Source organism: Haemaphysalis longicornis, unplaced genomic scaffold (assembly GCF_048455015.1).
Source record: "Haemaphysalis longicornis isolate Haplotype H1 unplaced genomic scaffold, Haemaphysalis longicornis Haplotype H1 scaffold_6, whole genome shotgun sequence".
In the NCBI taxonomy this organism is placed as follows: domain Eukaryota; kingdom Metazoa; phylum Arthropoda; class Arachnida; order Ixodida; family Ixodidae; genus Haemaphysalis; species Haemaphysalis longicornis.
In genome coordinates this window covers 60,187,221-60,202,721 of record NW_027526407.1, presented here as the reverse complement: position 1 = coordinate 60,202,721, position 15,501 = coordinate 60,187,221, and the positions used below count along the sequence as shown (strand labels likewise).

The following is a 15,501-nucleotide window of genomic DNA, read 5'->3' as shown; positions in this document are numbered from 1 at the left end:
GCGTTGCGTCGGCGCGTTAAACCCTACAATCAATCAATTTTTGCAGAGCATGTTAAGCGCCTCTGTGGTTCCGTGCGTTGATTGGCTCAATATTATAAGCGCATTTTAGCGACTACGGAGGCCTACAATGAAAACTTCCTTTTTTTCTTCGGCCCTCACTCATGCGGTTAATATTTAGTGTGATGGCTTCTTTTCGGTCTCCCCGCAAAAATGTTTGGACGTCTGCTAATTGCGAAAAAAGTCAAAACGGCGGACAGACGCATCGCGAACGGGAAGAATGATCAGCGCGAGCTGCTTAGTTATGTGAGAGTTTGACACATAACACGCTGCTTGGAATACCTAAACCTTGAACAGACGTTGAGCTAAAATACGTTTAAATATCAAGCGGAGAGACACATTGGCTGTCAGAAACAGATGCCGCGAATTGGCGTATAAACATTTGTTTTTGTTTGATTCAATACACATGCATTCAGAAACAAGAAACAGGCATCTTACCGATCCAACTTGCACTGTCTCGTCTTCGGTGAGCTTGGCTTTGGAGCCCTTTTTGAACTTGGACAGATGGCGAACACTGCTTCTTCGCCTGGCCTGAGTCGGTCTTATTAAGGTTTTGAAAAACCCGCCTTTGGGAAGAGTACCAGTGTCAGAATCTGATCCGGTTATTTGCGAGCAGTACCTGCACCAGGGCGGATGCGCAGCGCGTGAAGGCTTCAGGGAGCGCAGCCAAGCTTCGTTCAAGGAAAGCCGAATCGAAAAATATATTTGGGAATGCTGTTTGATGAGAGTAGAATTCACACTTTCGAGAAACAAATCACCGCATCGTGTGTAAAACGTTGATGACTCTAAGGCTTTTATTGTGGTTCACATTAAACGCAGTAGGTTCAACGCCAATTGAAGCATTGCGAGAGGATGTGCAGAAGTATCAGCTACCTTTACTGCTTTAGGGGAGATATTTTCTACGTTTCAACGTGCACAGACGCAATCAATGAAGGAGATACGTTTTCTAAACAATCGTACTAAAAGGCAGCTTAATGAACTTATGGCTCCTGATCACTGTGGAGTGATCGTTTGTAGGTGACAAAATAATTGTGGCACAAAATAAAACAGAATCCACTGCATCAAGTCGACCGCTCAAGCGACAGTTGACTGTACGGTAATTTCGTTATTGTTGAAGAGGTGGAAAATATACCGTGAATTACATGAACTGTCACTCGTCTTTGCTGTGGGTACTCCGGCCGTTTGCAGCACTTAGAGTCGTTATGTTTTGGGAAAGCAATAAGTATTAACTCGAGTAGTGCAGCACTGTTTGTACTATCAAACAAAAATTTATGCAACAAACATATTCCCAGAAATCTAAGCGGTAGGTACCCAATACATATTGCAATTATATTTTGCAAACTTTGTTGTTTCGATTAACTAAATAGCTTCTCACAAAATAAAAATTTAGCCAAGCGTGCTTTGTGAACGCGGCAAGGATGGAATCAATAAAATGGAGGAACTGCAACTGTAGCCTTCGTTCAACGAAATCTTTGTGTTTGTTAGTTCAAACGTTAGGCGCAGGTTGTGTCCATCGTCAACGACAATGCCATTGAGGAAACTGCTGCAGCTTCCTGTGACGTAAAAATAATTATACAACCATGCAAACTCCTCATTCGATGAGCACAAACTGGCATGCTACGAACACAACACATACAACACTACATAGACGCCTTCAAGGCGCATCAAAATGCTCCCACGGCGGCCAATACCCAAACAATGAATACACCCTCTGGACATGCCCAAACATACAAACCACCCTGAGAAGTTTCCTGTAGCCAATTCCTGCCACAAAGCGCCCTCCTTGCTGGGAGGCATGGGTCACACCCCCTTAAGGAGCTTGAAGAGCTCTAACGGACCACGCTTCTGAACCACATTAAAACCACGCCAGAACTATAGACGAGGCCCTGTAACCCAAACAAGAAGCCGAGCAGTTTTTTGGACACGGGTTTCGAAATAAAGTACCTCTCTCTCTGTCTCCCGCGAAGACAAAAAAAAAAGGCTCATGCATAAAAATTTGTGCAGCTTGCACGAAGGGTCCAGGGGTTCTCCATGACTGACAGGCCCGGATCGTTTTGTCCGCAGGCTTTCACATCCCTCCTAAAGTTGGGGCAACCGTCTGGGCAACCGGCTTCACGAACACGGGCTCTGTGGGGCGAGCTGTCCTGTGCCCCCAATTCAGGCACGGTCGCACGTGAACTCTTTGCTTGATATTTTTTGTGAACTTCTCGCGTGGCACAATGCCACGCGCAAGCCTGGACCGCGGCGGGTGCTCCTGACCCGGCGCACACTCACGTGCGCTCCGCATTTTTCGTGGTATTTTTTGCAAACGCCACCGGACCAAGCTCAAGCTTAAACCGCTCCGCTGTTAAAATTTCAACTCTACTTATAAATTAGCAATAGCGAAGAATATGCACACAGTTGTTTCATTAACGCTTGCATTTTGCGTTAGATTTCGGCGCGTACTGTCTAGCTATATAAACTGGATGGTTCGTTTCAGGCTTCCACTTGGCTTAGGGCACGGACAGGCAGCCACACCACTGTGCAGTCGGTGGCGAGGCTGAGGGAACAAGCACCGGCGAAGCAGACATTATGCCTTCACCTATGGTCAAGTGGTGAGCTTGCGTTGAAACGCAGGCGCAGACAGCCCAGCCGACGGTGAGCGAGCAAAAACACACAAGGCAGCCGTTTCGCTCTCGCCTAGTCACGTGGTACCCCTGACGCGAAGCTCCGAGCGAGTGAAGCAATAAAAAAGAAGGGCATTTTGCATGGAGGTAGCTGAAGGTTATTGGTGATGCTACGAATGAGTTTAAAGATGTAGCCTGTTAGATCTTTCGCTCTAACAACTCACTTCACAAGCTCGGCGTTAGGTGAGGGCACCCGAGAGACAACCTCACTCAAAATCTTCGCGTCTTCTTCTGAGACCCCTTGTCTGGGGCCGATCTCTTCGATGAAATGGACAAGGAAATCGGAGAATGCGCCGCCACGTGACACCAGCTCGTTGAACGTCCCCACGTCCGTAACGCACCCGTCCCGCAGCACGATGATGGTGTTGACGTGAGGTAGTACCGAAAGGCATTGTGTGACCAGGATCCGGGTCTGCGAGCAGCCAAAATATTCCTTTGAGTTGGAAAGAAGCGAATACAAAATGGTTGCCCAGTTGTGTTTTCTCCTTATCCGCAAAACGGTAAAAAAGCAGATGTATGTTTCGAACACAGGGCAAGAATAAAAATTTACACTGCTGGCTTGTCTCAGACTGGGTTATTACCGTTAGTTACAACTTTTTTCTTCCTTTACTTCGCTGCTGATGTCGCAAAAGACATGCGTACAACGAAGACTCTAATATCCTCTGCTGGCTGACTCTTGCAAATGCCTCAGGCTGTCACTGTTTTATATCGTGTGCAAAAAAAGTGCATTAACAACGAACAATACATGCAGAATATACCAGGCAATTTACCAAAGTGTCCCTCATACTGACCATGATTTAAAGTGTTGTGTATACGCGAATAGCATTAATGTGTTCAAATATACCTTTTTCTATAGAGTACGCATGCGTGAAACAGCTTGCCAGAAAAAAATACCATCCCTTTCTTCATCTTTTGATTAAAAGATAGGCAATGTGTATTACGAAAATGCTCGTGGCAGTCATGGACAAATTAAATGAGAACAGCAAAATACGAACCAGTACTTGTAAAATCAGATTATGGATGGTTGAGATAAAATAATCGCTACTGGTATACTTGGAAAACCCATTTTCAACCGTTCTCGCTATTATAAAGCGATGCGACAATTTCACTTGCACAAACAGAAATAGATCTATTTGTGTGGTCCGGTTCATATTTTTGTCTTCATGCTTTATTTTTCAATTTCTGTACGTTTCTAATGCATGCTTGTACTTGTTTTTGTTCCGCCCTGTGCAAGGATAAAGTACTGGGCTTGTTTATCTCTTGTCTACGTACATTTTTACGGGGTGCCAAGCGTTATTGACCAACACGCCAAAGCTTATATAACTTACCAAGGTTTTACCGTTTATTTACCAACTACGCAAATGTTGAGCTGAGTGGAAGCCCTATTAGACGTCTTAAGTTCTAAATAGATGCACCACATCCAATTCCCGACCTTTCCAATTAAAGGCTAGTAGTGGAAGACTCTTTCGTAGGTTTATGGCACACATCTTGTCTAAAACTTTAATCGCGTATCATCCTTTTACCTTTTTCCGAATAATTCCTCTGGGGCCGATGACTTTGTCGAAAATGTGCTTCCCGACATTGGCATCCACGGCACTGAGTGGATCGTCGAAGAGGTAGACGTCGCGACCACTGTATACAGCTCTGGCGATGCTGATTCGCTGCTTCTGTCCACCACTGACGTTTATGCCCTGGTCAGGAACGCATCGAAAAGACTTGCATTTGCTTCACTCTGGCGCGTGCACTACGGCGTAGGCAGACTAAAAAAAACAGTACGTGTACTACGGCGCATGCAGAAAAGCATGTGTTTCTAAAGGAGTAGAAAAGGCAAAATTGTGGCCCTTATGAGTACAAAAGTGGGAGTTAGCTGAAACAGGTATCATGGTATATTATTTAAATTTTTTTTTCGGTGCCTTCATCGTAACTACACCTGGCCTCTTAAGTATGTTGGTAACGCGTCACGCTTTCATACCAAAAGTACCGGGTCTAAGTTCTTGCCGCAAAAGCTGCTTTTGGGATTGAAGTGGAACCTAGAAAACGAACACTACTTCGTCGGAACGACGAAGAAACCCAGTCGAGAATGACGACCAGAGAAATTTATGTAGCTTGTCGTATTTTTTCGTGCCGTACTGTCGTCTTGTCCTATTCTTGTATTGTGATTCTTACAGATGGCTATGTCACGACCACATGACTGCTGTCGTAGTGGCAGGCAGTTGTGTTGTGGATACAGGAATGTGTGTCGTTGAAAAAACTGACTTTGTCGTTATGACATAAATGTGTGTCGTAACAACAGATGGCTTTGTTGTAACAACAGGACTACTGTTGTCACAACAAAGTTTTTGCTGTACGACAGGAATTCTTGTTCGGTTAACGTGGGATTCATGTTGTTCTTAAGAATGGGAGAGCGCCACATGACTCAAGTTGTTTTGTAACGACCCACTATAGTTCACCTAAAAGAGGAGCTAGAGATCCAGCATGCTGAACATACAAACGCGGGAAAGACGGGAAACATGTCAACGGAAACTGCACGGCCCCAAGAGTGTAAAATGGACAGTTATAGCAGCCATTAAAGGTGGCATTTTGGGGACGTAAACCTCTTGGGCTCTTCGGGGCGCACATAAGATGAAACAAGTGCCAAAGTGGCCAAAGGTGTGCATAGAATGAATGAATTTAACCAGTATGAACGCACAGTAATATTTGAAAGATATTCGGGATTTTGGTTGCAGAAAGATAATTGTTTACACACACGGTGGCTTCCCGTTCTTGTGCTGCCGACTTACTTTTTCTCCAATTTCCGTTTCATCCCCTGCTGGCAGCACGGCTAGGTCGGTCTTTAGCGCGCAGGCCTCGATGACTTGCTCGTAGCGTGATTTGGCGTAGCTCTTGCCGAACAGAATGTTCTCCTTGATACTGTCATTCTGGATCCACGCTTGTTGAGGTGAGAAGGCCAGGGTGCCCTTCAATGACAAAAGGTGCGAAAGAAACACGCTGCTCTCTATGACTGAACAAATTCTGTTGGAAGCAAAAAAATGCAAGAAAGCTGAAGTGGACTTATAGGCAGTGTGACACATGGGCACACAAGAACTTTAAGTAGCCTCCGCCGCAAGTCTTTCAGCCTTAACAGGGTGTTCTTTCTAATGACGTTGTTTTTCGTGATACCAAGGAAGGGTTATGTAACTACACTTGGCCTTGTAGCCGCGGGTTATCTATATGTGTAAATTTGCTATGGGGGATAAAAAAATCTGATGCAAGCCTAACAGAAAGCATTCTGCACGAAGTACCTACCGAACTGCTCTCGAACAACTAAGACAATGTAATGTTAAACTGATCCCGGCAGCACTCGCACTCCCTCTCGCCAGTCCAAAACGACGGCGAGGCTGACTCACCACTCACTCATAAAGGGGGCGGGGGTTTTAGCGCACTCTTGAGTGAGCCTGCCTTTATTCGTAGTTACCCCTGCGTAACATCAAACCAAAAGTACGGTACGGTGAGTACGGGAAGTGAGTACGGTGGTGACGTCAGTTGCAGGTCTCTCATGTATATCATAGTTTCTTACTCTATACACTAGAGAGGAATATGGCGCTAGCGTCAATGCGGCTCACATCAGGATCGGCTGTGCCATCACAGCCCGTCATTATACCGTGCGATCGCCTTACTTTCATCATTGGCTTGGTTTGAAACGCTTTAGTGGCCGTAAATTCAAATACAATGCCCCGAAAACGCGAAGAGTGTGTAATTATGTAATTTGACAATAAAACACCCTGTTTTAAACAAAAAAAAATAAAAAATAAAGCGTGGTAATTTTACTGAGTGTCTGGCAGAAGGGTTATGGCTTCTATTCTGCGGCCAATTGACAATGTAAAATTTCTGGGAGAAACTCATTACCGAATCTTATGTTGCAAACATTTCAAGAACAAATTGTTTAAAAGCTCAGAAGGGTTTTATGCGCTTATACGCATGAAAACGAGCACTTCGCCTTTGCGGCGTTTTCGTGCGTGTTCCCGTAACATAGCGTGGGCTACAACTTTCGCAGCAGCAAATTACCCACTCAGTCAAGACATACGGGCGCTATTAACACATCTACGCCAACTGCAGAACAGAGCCGGGACGCGGATTCTCTTTACCACAAACTAACGTGTCTACATTGTGGGTTTGTACTTATGTACATATGTACTTATGGCCGCTAGTCGGCACTAGTCCTTTTACTTGCTTACAACGAAGCACAGCTGTCTTAGCATGAACTAATAGTGGGAGGGCCGAGTTTCCGGGCAAAGTGAGGGAAGGGAAGTGGAGCGAGTTTCGGCAATTTCGATTGATCGGCTACCTCGTTATCATAGCATTGCGTAGTGAAGAAAGCAAACCCAATAAGACGTTTAATATTCCTATTGACATGCCAAGCCATCAGCTGCTGTGGTCTTCCCCTATTGCCCCAACCTCCAACACCGACATGTATTCTCCGGAGCACTTTCCTCTATAGTATTCTTACTAAGAAACTCTATGATGTATATCTCTACTTTTGGCTTGTATTGGTAGCAGGTTTGAAAAGCATAAAAAAGCGACCTTTGCTCTATCATTTCAAAAACAATATATAAACTTTAGCGCACTTACATTGACGGTAACCACTCCTTCGAGCTTCACCAGGTCGCCAAGGCAGGCCGAAAGCAGGGATGATTTCCCAGAGCCCACCGAGCCCACGATGGCGACGAGTGACCCTTTGGGAACACTGAATGTAATATTGTGCAGCGTAGCTGGGCCATTCCGAGACCATGCGAACGAGGCGTTCTGGAAGTTCACACTTATGTCAGCTGCACAAATAAGAGAAATGCGCCATTGTAGTGTCCTATGGGTCTTACAACGGGCTTTCAGTGTACTTTTCATATCTCTAATTAGTAGCAACTGCATTGCAACTACATCGGACAGGATTTGTGGCTTGATTGTGAGATACTTAGAAAGCCTTGTTGAAACTCTTCTATTGTGATACGGCTGACGGTGCTTTATAATCTTTCATAAAAACCCTGGAAGATAAACGGGTAGAATACCTCAGCCTAACGTAATCGCTACTGAAACGTGCGCAGAAAACTAGGCGCGGGCCAATAGATGCTGATGCCAATGACAAGCGCTTCCGGCAGCTTTTGGGGTGGCATCTTTTTTGTTTGTACGACAGATTTCTAACAGCGAAGATGTTTTGCAAATCGTTATTTTTTTTGTGTCCGCAGTTTAAAATACCAAACAAATGCCGGCATACCAACTTAGAGAAAGTCGCCAAGAACGGCAAGCATACCCACTACGAGCGATTGGCAAACATTGGCCAAAACGAGCATACCCACTTGCAGAAATTGACCAAAATTGGCAAACAAACAAATACGCATTTACCACAATCGCGGAAACACTTGCTCGCAACGCGAAAAGCACGTCATAGATACGTTCCTTCAAAGCGATGTTCAATGATTGTCACTTCCAAAAAAATGAAGGAAGCTCACACTTATAGCAACAATGATGGAGTAAAGGTCGTCGCGACAGCGAAAAAAAAGCAAATCGGCTTCCATCGTGGACTTAAAGCGTCGTGATGGTTGTGAAGGTTGCGTACAGCTTCGCTACCTTCAAGTCTTACGCGTTACTGTGAGCTTCCTTAATTATTTGTTTCCTTAATCTTTAACTCAAAACGACGAGCCATGGTGTGCCAGAGACACAACTTTGTGTGCACCGCTGTTTTGAAACTAATGGTTGTGTGTGTGGAGAGATTTATTTAGTAAGCATTCCGAGTAATGGCCCCAGAAAATGCGCTGGGTTTACTATACGTTAAAGGACATAATTTAAAAAAAACCGCGTAATTCACAAATACAAGATACTGAAACGGTTTTTGCAAAAAATGCGTTTCAGTGGCTCAAAAAAATTTTAACAGGGGAGCTTAGATACTAAGGACGCGTGGTAGCGGCACCAAACTATTTCTTTCTTTGCCGAGGTGGTTGCTATGCACATACCCCCTAAGAACATTTCTGTAGGCAAAAATTCTCATTTGCGGTAGAATTTTTCAGTTGACTACTGCAAAAATATTTTGATGTCAACTGATCTTAGAACACGTAATGTGCACAATTAAATGTTTCTGACTGCCTGTGGCAGGCCAAACTACTAATGCAAAGCACTCACGCCTGCTCACAGCGTCTCCAAAGCCTGTATGCAGCAGGCGTGGAGAGGGCCAATGTGTAATCCACACCCTCAGTCAATCCAAGACACTCGACGCAACATGGGGCAAACACTTCCCAGAACTTTATAGACAACATATTCTACTACACCCTCCATAATCTTTAGAAGACGATCGGCATGTTTTACACTAAGCCGGTTTTACTGCTGTTGACTGCAATTCTTATTTTGCACTTCCTTTCATACCACGCAAAACCCCAACCTTGCGCTTTACACCGGCTATCCTATTACTCCATTTCGCTCGCTATTTAACTCTCCGCCTGTAGCGTTCCTCACATCGCTTTTATTAGATAGTAACAATTAGTTGGCGCTCTTTGACTACAGTTGGCCGGCGCCAGAAAAACGAACCAGTCATAGACTTCAAGGGCAGAATTCTATAAAGTATGTATAAGTATGTAAGTAAATAAGCATATAGGGGTATATAAGTATATCTTAGTATATATTCGCCCAGTCTAACAATAAAACGATCTACTACGTCCAACAGCGAAAAAGAATCATTGTCCGCGAAAGAAAGCTGAAAAAGTTACTCAACCTGGTTCTTTGTCGTGCTGCACAGCCGCTGGATCGATGTCGTCTGAGCACAGAAAAGCATTAATTCGACTGCGAGAAACGAGGAACTGTAAAAAAAGAATGCGTTCCAATGCACCCTGTCAATGTGGTTAGAAAGCAAAGCTGTAAACGACACCCACAACGATTACCCATGCCACGTCACTCGAATTCACACACGTGTCTCTACAAACGTTGAAACCAGAGATAAGGGAAATCCAATTAACCACACCCTTTATCACTTCAAAGAGATATCCTTTGGTAAGGTTAAATCAATGCTTGATCTATGAACGGTAATTGGTTCAGTTGTATTTGTGAAGAAAATGAGTGGAATCTATTGAAGGAAGCTCAAACCCGGCGTTAAATGATCTCCTTTCTCCTCCGTCTATGCCGCCGCCCAAAGAGGTGACGAGAGCGGCGGCAGAGACTCAGAAGCGAGATATGCCACCACTAGCGCATGCGCAAGGCGTGGTCAGGGCCGCTACACGTGCTGCGGGCGGAGAGCACAGCGTGCGCGAGCTCGCATGACACTATTACGTGGCATTCAGCGAGTACGCAGGGGGCATACACGCAGATGGGCACGGTGAGTGCACCGTCTGTCTCTCCCGTCTCTGCGCGGGCTCGTAGGTCAATCGGTAAGACAACGGGCTCTCTCTCCGTTTCTCTGTTCGTTCCAGGTTCGAATACTGGCGTTGCCACTCACTTCTTTTATTTGTTTGCGGGAGTTTTGTGTTGACACCAACGGTCGCGACAGAACCCTTGAGTGGCCGAGGTAAACAGCTTCGCTTTAAAACAAAATGAACAAAGCAGCCTAAAACAAATAAAACCTAGCATGAACATTGACTGTAAAACGTTTTTCTGCCAGCCACCGCCAGGGATTCCCGGACTAGGAACCCTCGTACTGGCTCACCTCCGAGCACAGAATCTAATTGGGCTTTAAAAGTTTCTGCAAGCAAGCCCATTTTTATTACAACAAGGAATTCTTTATTGGGATAGAAAGGCCGTAGGCTTATAGAAAGTTGATGAAAATTCCAAACATAATCGCAAACAATTATTTCTATCTCCAGCTTTAGAAGCCTATTTTATTTTTTACACTTTTGTTTCCAGAGCTGCGCTGGAGTCATTTATTTTTTAGTGAAACCCACATCAGCGGTTGGAAGGCAATGTTCGTCACTTTTTTATAGGGACCCCGCAACATGTTTTCCAACTGTCTTTTATAAAATTACATGCCTTCAGAAGGTAGTCAACAAAAACATCCTGTAGTAGGAATAGAAGGTCACAAACTACCTAAGCCAAAACTAGTGATCTATGTTCTTCAAATAACTTGAAAACCAGCTCAAAATATTTTCTCTCTTACGCGAGTCTTAGCGTTTTTTAAGCGCTTTTTAACCAGTAAGCGCATTCGATAACCACTTTAGAAAAAAATCACAAAACAAAGCAGCCACGGAAGCAGGATAGACCTGTGGCGACGACCAAACCACGCAGTCTGCTCCGTGCTGTTAACTACAGCTTTGACAATGCTTTTAGACGAGAAGGAAAGCGTGAAAGCGTTTCTCGGAAGTGTTGCAGAGTCCCTTTCATGATCAAATTTGGCGGAAAAGTTTGAACTTCTCACCGTGCTCTAAACGCCGACACACAGTAAGTGTGCGAAGAAAAGTTTGACATCCACCTCAATGCAGCCGTACGGCTACAAAGGAAAGCTGTACAGCTTTCTCGGAAACTTCGCAGTTGAAGAAAAATTCGTAACGGTCCAGGACAAAAGTTCCGTTATCAGAAACTTACTGCGTCTTGGGGATTTCCGCAAAATCTGTTCGACTAACACAGTAAGTGTATCAACACTTTTTGTTACAAGTTAACGCCCAGATCTTCAGCCTCCTAAGCTCAATCGTCCTTCGCAAATTACTGTCTAAGTAGTTCGATTAGGTTGAACACCAGTGCCGTCGCAATTTCCTGCGTCCGGAAAACAATGCGACAGCGAGAAAAGCCGTGCCATAACAGTGGCAACAAGCACTGAACTTGGTGCGGTTATGAAGACTAGCGTTCTTACCATGGCGGCTTTGCTAATGGCGAGCGGAAGAAGCGCCAGTGGCACCCTCAGCGTGTAGAATAGCATGAGAGACACGCAGGCCTTGTTCGCGTCGAGAATGTTGTTGCTGTCACTCATCACATACATCCCGAAGGCGGTTAGGGACATCTGCGGAACGAAACATTGACAATTACGATACACATTATATAAGAAATTTGAGCGGAGCTGTATAGCTCTTTCAACTTTTTAAAATAAGTTTAGGCTAAGAATTTCAGACATAGGCACGTTGCGCTGATGCTTGCCGCGAACCATACATTGGGTTTGATTATGTTTTGCTTGTACCACCTGGCTGTGCTGGACTGTGTTATCTGTGTGCGAAGAAAAGCGCGTGTTTCATTCTTTCCTTCTATGCCGCATGTGTTATCTCTTCTTATAGGGGGCGCGTTCAGAACTAACGTCAACAGACTAGAATAATCTTCTTTGATCCAGAGTGTTTTGGATACAATTCGACGTTTCGAGAAGCCCTCGCGCCGAGAGATAAATGACCGCAGAGCAGATGCTGCGGCTTTCGAATCGCCTACACTCGCCTGCACACGACACTTTGTTGACTGCTGCTTCGCCGCCTGTGCATTATTGAGTTTTTAGAGGAGTACAAGTTCGCTCCTATAAACGTGTTTTCCTTCAAAACAACTGCGTCGTAATTGGCTTTGTGACAATATTACGTAAGTGTCGGCGCTCTGTCCCAGACACCAATAGCTGGGATTATCACGAGTCACGCACGGGCGCCCGCACAAAGAAGGCATCTAAGGTAACGTCGTGATAACAAGGCCGAGAAGAACGAACAGTGGAGCAGACGAAAATACGTCAGTCGCTGCTGTTGTAGCCGACCAGTCAGACTGCAGATAATACAAATGGCAAGGAGGAACCGATGCATTCATCAAGGCCGTCTTTATTTACGTCTCAGTGTGAACCCCATATATTGTTGGCACGGCATGCTGGAGGCAGTGGGCGATAACTGCTCGAGAAATCGCCGCTCCTTTATCAATGCCCTAGCGTGCGCTGCCGACAACTTTAGTAGGAAAAGTGCTGCGCTCACAGCGGTCTATGTGCGGTGCAACGTGCCTATAGATATATGGATGACGACGCTAAGCCTCTGCGTCCGTGGCGTGAACTGCACATTCTTCTCGGCGATTGCGCGTAACTGCTGCTTCAGAAGCACGCAGCTATGAATGATTGCGCCGGAGACACTGAGCCTTTGCTCGGCAAGCTTGTTTAGCTGCAGAGGCACACACAGCATTTCCATTGCCTCAGGAGGAGATAGCGTTGTCAAACGCACGACGGCACGCGCTAATCTGGCATGCTCACCGCCAATCTGAAGGCGTACCCTCGGATGCGCTGCGAGGTAACGTCAGAGTAATGCCAGTCTACGCGTTCGTCCCCTTTTACGAAACATGCACTCCAAGTACCCCACAGCTAGCAGGAAGGAGCGAGCACGAGCACTGCGAAGAAATGGCCCATCCGCCCCGAAATGACCTATTTTGACGCGGAAGAACACAGCCACCAAGGTGGCTGGCCCTCACAGCCATTAACAGCCCGGACAACCCCCTTCCTGTTACCTTTCTATTCGTGCGTACCACCACCCCAGCGGCGGCGGTGGAGGCTGCAATAGAAATTGCGTTAGCAACAGGACCTGCTCAAACAAAATCACAGATTCGAAAACGGACATTCGAAATTTCGCCCGTGGATCCATTTCCCTTGAGGCATCCAAAATGCTCTTCAAAAATCCCCCGACCTTTCCGGTCGAACTCATCTGGACCAAGGCGCACACTGGTCTGGGAGGGAACGAGGTGACCCATAGTGTGGTACGAAGATTTCCAATCCATGCCGGAGCTGGCCTTCCTATAGCTACAATAGTGCCCGATCCGCTAGGGACCGACACATCACCTATTACGACGTTGTCATGCGTTAGCACCTCCCCCGGCGCCATTATCCCCCCGCCGATTTAGGGCTCAACTATCAGGAACGCCCCTAGCGTCGCCTGCACACCAATACCCTCAGTTGCCGGGTAGTATATATTACACTACATATACCCCGCTCAGTACCGTCACCGAGTTGCCCCCTTTGTGGCTACGCGGATACACTTGTGCACTGTATATAGGCATGCCCCAGGTTCCGTCCACTGTATAAGTAATGTTGAGCACCGGGAAGTTGCGCTGGGCAGCTGGGACCTGGAAGACCAACAATTCTGGTCACTAGGGCCGCCACCGTCGCCGCCAGACAAACAGGCGGCCACCACGCACCCCTAAACCACAGTACACGGCAAATGCGTTTCTCTCTCTCTCTCCGTCTCTCACCACCACGAAGCATGTCTCAAGCGGCTTTGGCATATGACCCTCCGCCTCAAACTTGCGCCATACCTACTTCCCCCTCTTTCCTGTTCGCCTCATCCCGTCTGTCTTCGGTGTCCTCTTTGTTCGCCTGGTTACGACGAAGCCGACGGCGACGCGAAACCACAGGAGCGGGCGCTTAAGACCTGCGCCCTAAAGTAGCAAATGAGTTTCACCGCTTTGTGTTTTTTACACATTATTACAGCGAAGCTGCGCACGGCTAAGCCCCCGGTTTTCATGCCGGGTCGCTTTACATGCTTCTCTGCTCCAACTCGCCACTAACGATGCCCCATTCACAGGAGGCCCCGCTTTCAGTTTCTTACCTTGGGACGTCCTCTTGTACACCTAAATTATATAACGCACATCATTGTATTTCTGAAATAACTGCGATACTTTGAAAGATTACTCAATTGGCTGATAACGACGATAGCGCAGTTATGAACCGCTGCACCCTGAACTCGCTGTGGGACGGCCGCGTGTCGTTCGCCCGAACAAACAAGAATATGACTTGAAGGAGCGCCGCCCCGTACAGAAACGCGACGTGAGCCAAAACTCCTTGTTCAGCTTTAAAAGATAGCGGAGGGACAGTTTCGCCGGAAACTTTCACGTCTCAGAACGCGAACACCACCGGTGTTACGATTCTGCGCACCGCTATCATGTTCGCGTGTCTGCAAGTTTTGCGGAGTGCCCCGGTGTGTGCAAGAAAGCTGCCTCGGACAAGTCTCAACATGCCTGAGAACGGCCGGTGCGCGGGCGCCTCCCCGTCGGCAATTCAAACTTCGACGGCTGCAAAACTGGTCGTGTAGCGACTTGTCAGATGGACGTGGATACCGCAGTCGAGATCTCCTCTACCCCTCTTTCAGACTCAACGAGCGCCACCACTGCCGGCCCCTCACGAACTCGGAAAGTGTGTTGTGTCTGCACTATTTGCGGTTTTTTGCTGTTTTACCCGTGCTCTTGGCTTCAGGAAGAGGGCATCTTTTCGTAGTAATTTGACATCCTACTGCTCGGTATACAGCCCGGTATGTTTGCATGCATTCTTTTATATTAAACAGTCTGGTTTTTTTTTTCTGAACATACCACGAATAAGCGTATCCAATGCTTCCTTCTTAAAGGTACGCAATGAATTTTTTATTGATATAACATCACACCTTCGAAAAAAAAACTTCCTAATAAGTAAATGTCGTCTTACCTAAATAAGTTTAAAATAGCATGTTTTATAAAGTCAATTAAACGTCACCAATTTACATAAAATTACTAAACATCTGATTTTCCTCAGTAGCATTATCCCACACATTACGGACATACATACCCAGAAAAATGCATTAGTGTGTTTGGCTACGTTCCTGCGTTTAGCAAGGCAGAATCTACAAAATTCCAGGCACAACACCCCTTACTAGGAAGCGTTTCATGAAACAAGTGCTTAATAAATACTCCTTATTTTTCGTGATTATCTTTAACTGTCGTCCTGTCACTAAATTAAAAGAAGACGGACAGAACGATTATTGGCGGAGTCACCTAAGAATTCTTGACCATCAAAAACATACACATTTGTGGTGGTGATATGTCATAAACTAAGCGCGAAAAATCCTGCCGCAAGCGTATAAGTTATTTAACA

At 46.0% G+C, this 15,501-nt stretch overlaps 1 protein-coding gene across 1 annotated transcript in view; it reads right to left on the bottom strand.

The window, feature by feature from the left end:
• The window catches only part of LOC144142776 (multidrug resistance-associated protein 1-like), a 55,881-nt gene that overhangs the window by 26,282 nt on the left and 14,098 nt on the right, over positions 1 to 15,501 (bottom strand). Inside the window, exons 5-11 of the mRNA XM_077674493.1 lie at positions 11,518 to 11,664; positions 9,457 to 9,541; positions 7,332 to 7,528; positions 5,504 to 5,680; positions 4,247 to 4,414; positions 2,888 to 3,135; positions 496 to 676 (exon numbers count right to left, since the gene is read on the bottom strand). Coding sequence (XP_077530619.1) covers positions 496 to 676; positions 2,888 to 3,135; positions 4,247 to 4,414; positions 5,504 to 5,680; positions 7,332 to 7,528; positions 9,457 to 9,541; positions 11,518 to 11,664 — 1,203 coding nt within the window. The remainder of the gene's footprint in view (positions 1 to 495; positions 677 to 2,887; positions 3,136 to 4,246; positions 4,415 to 5,503; positions 5,681 to 7,331; positions 7,529 to 9,456; positions 9,542 to 11,517; positions 11,665 to 15,501) is intronic.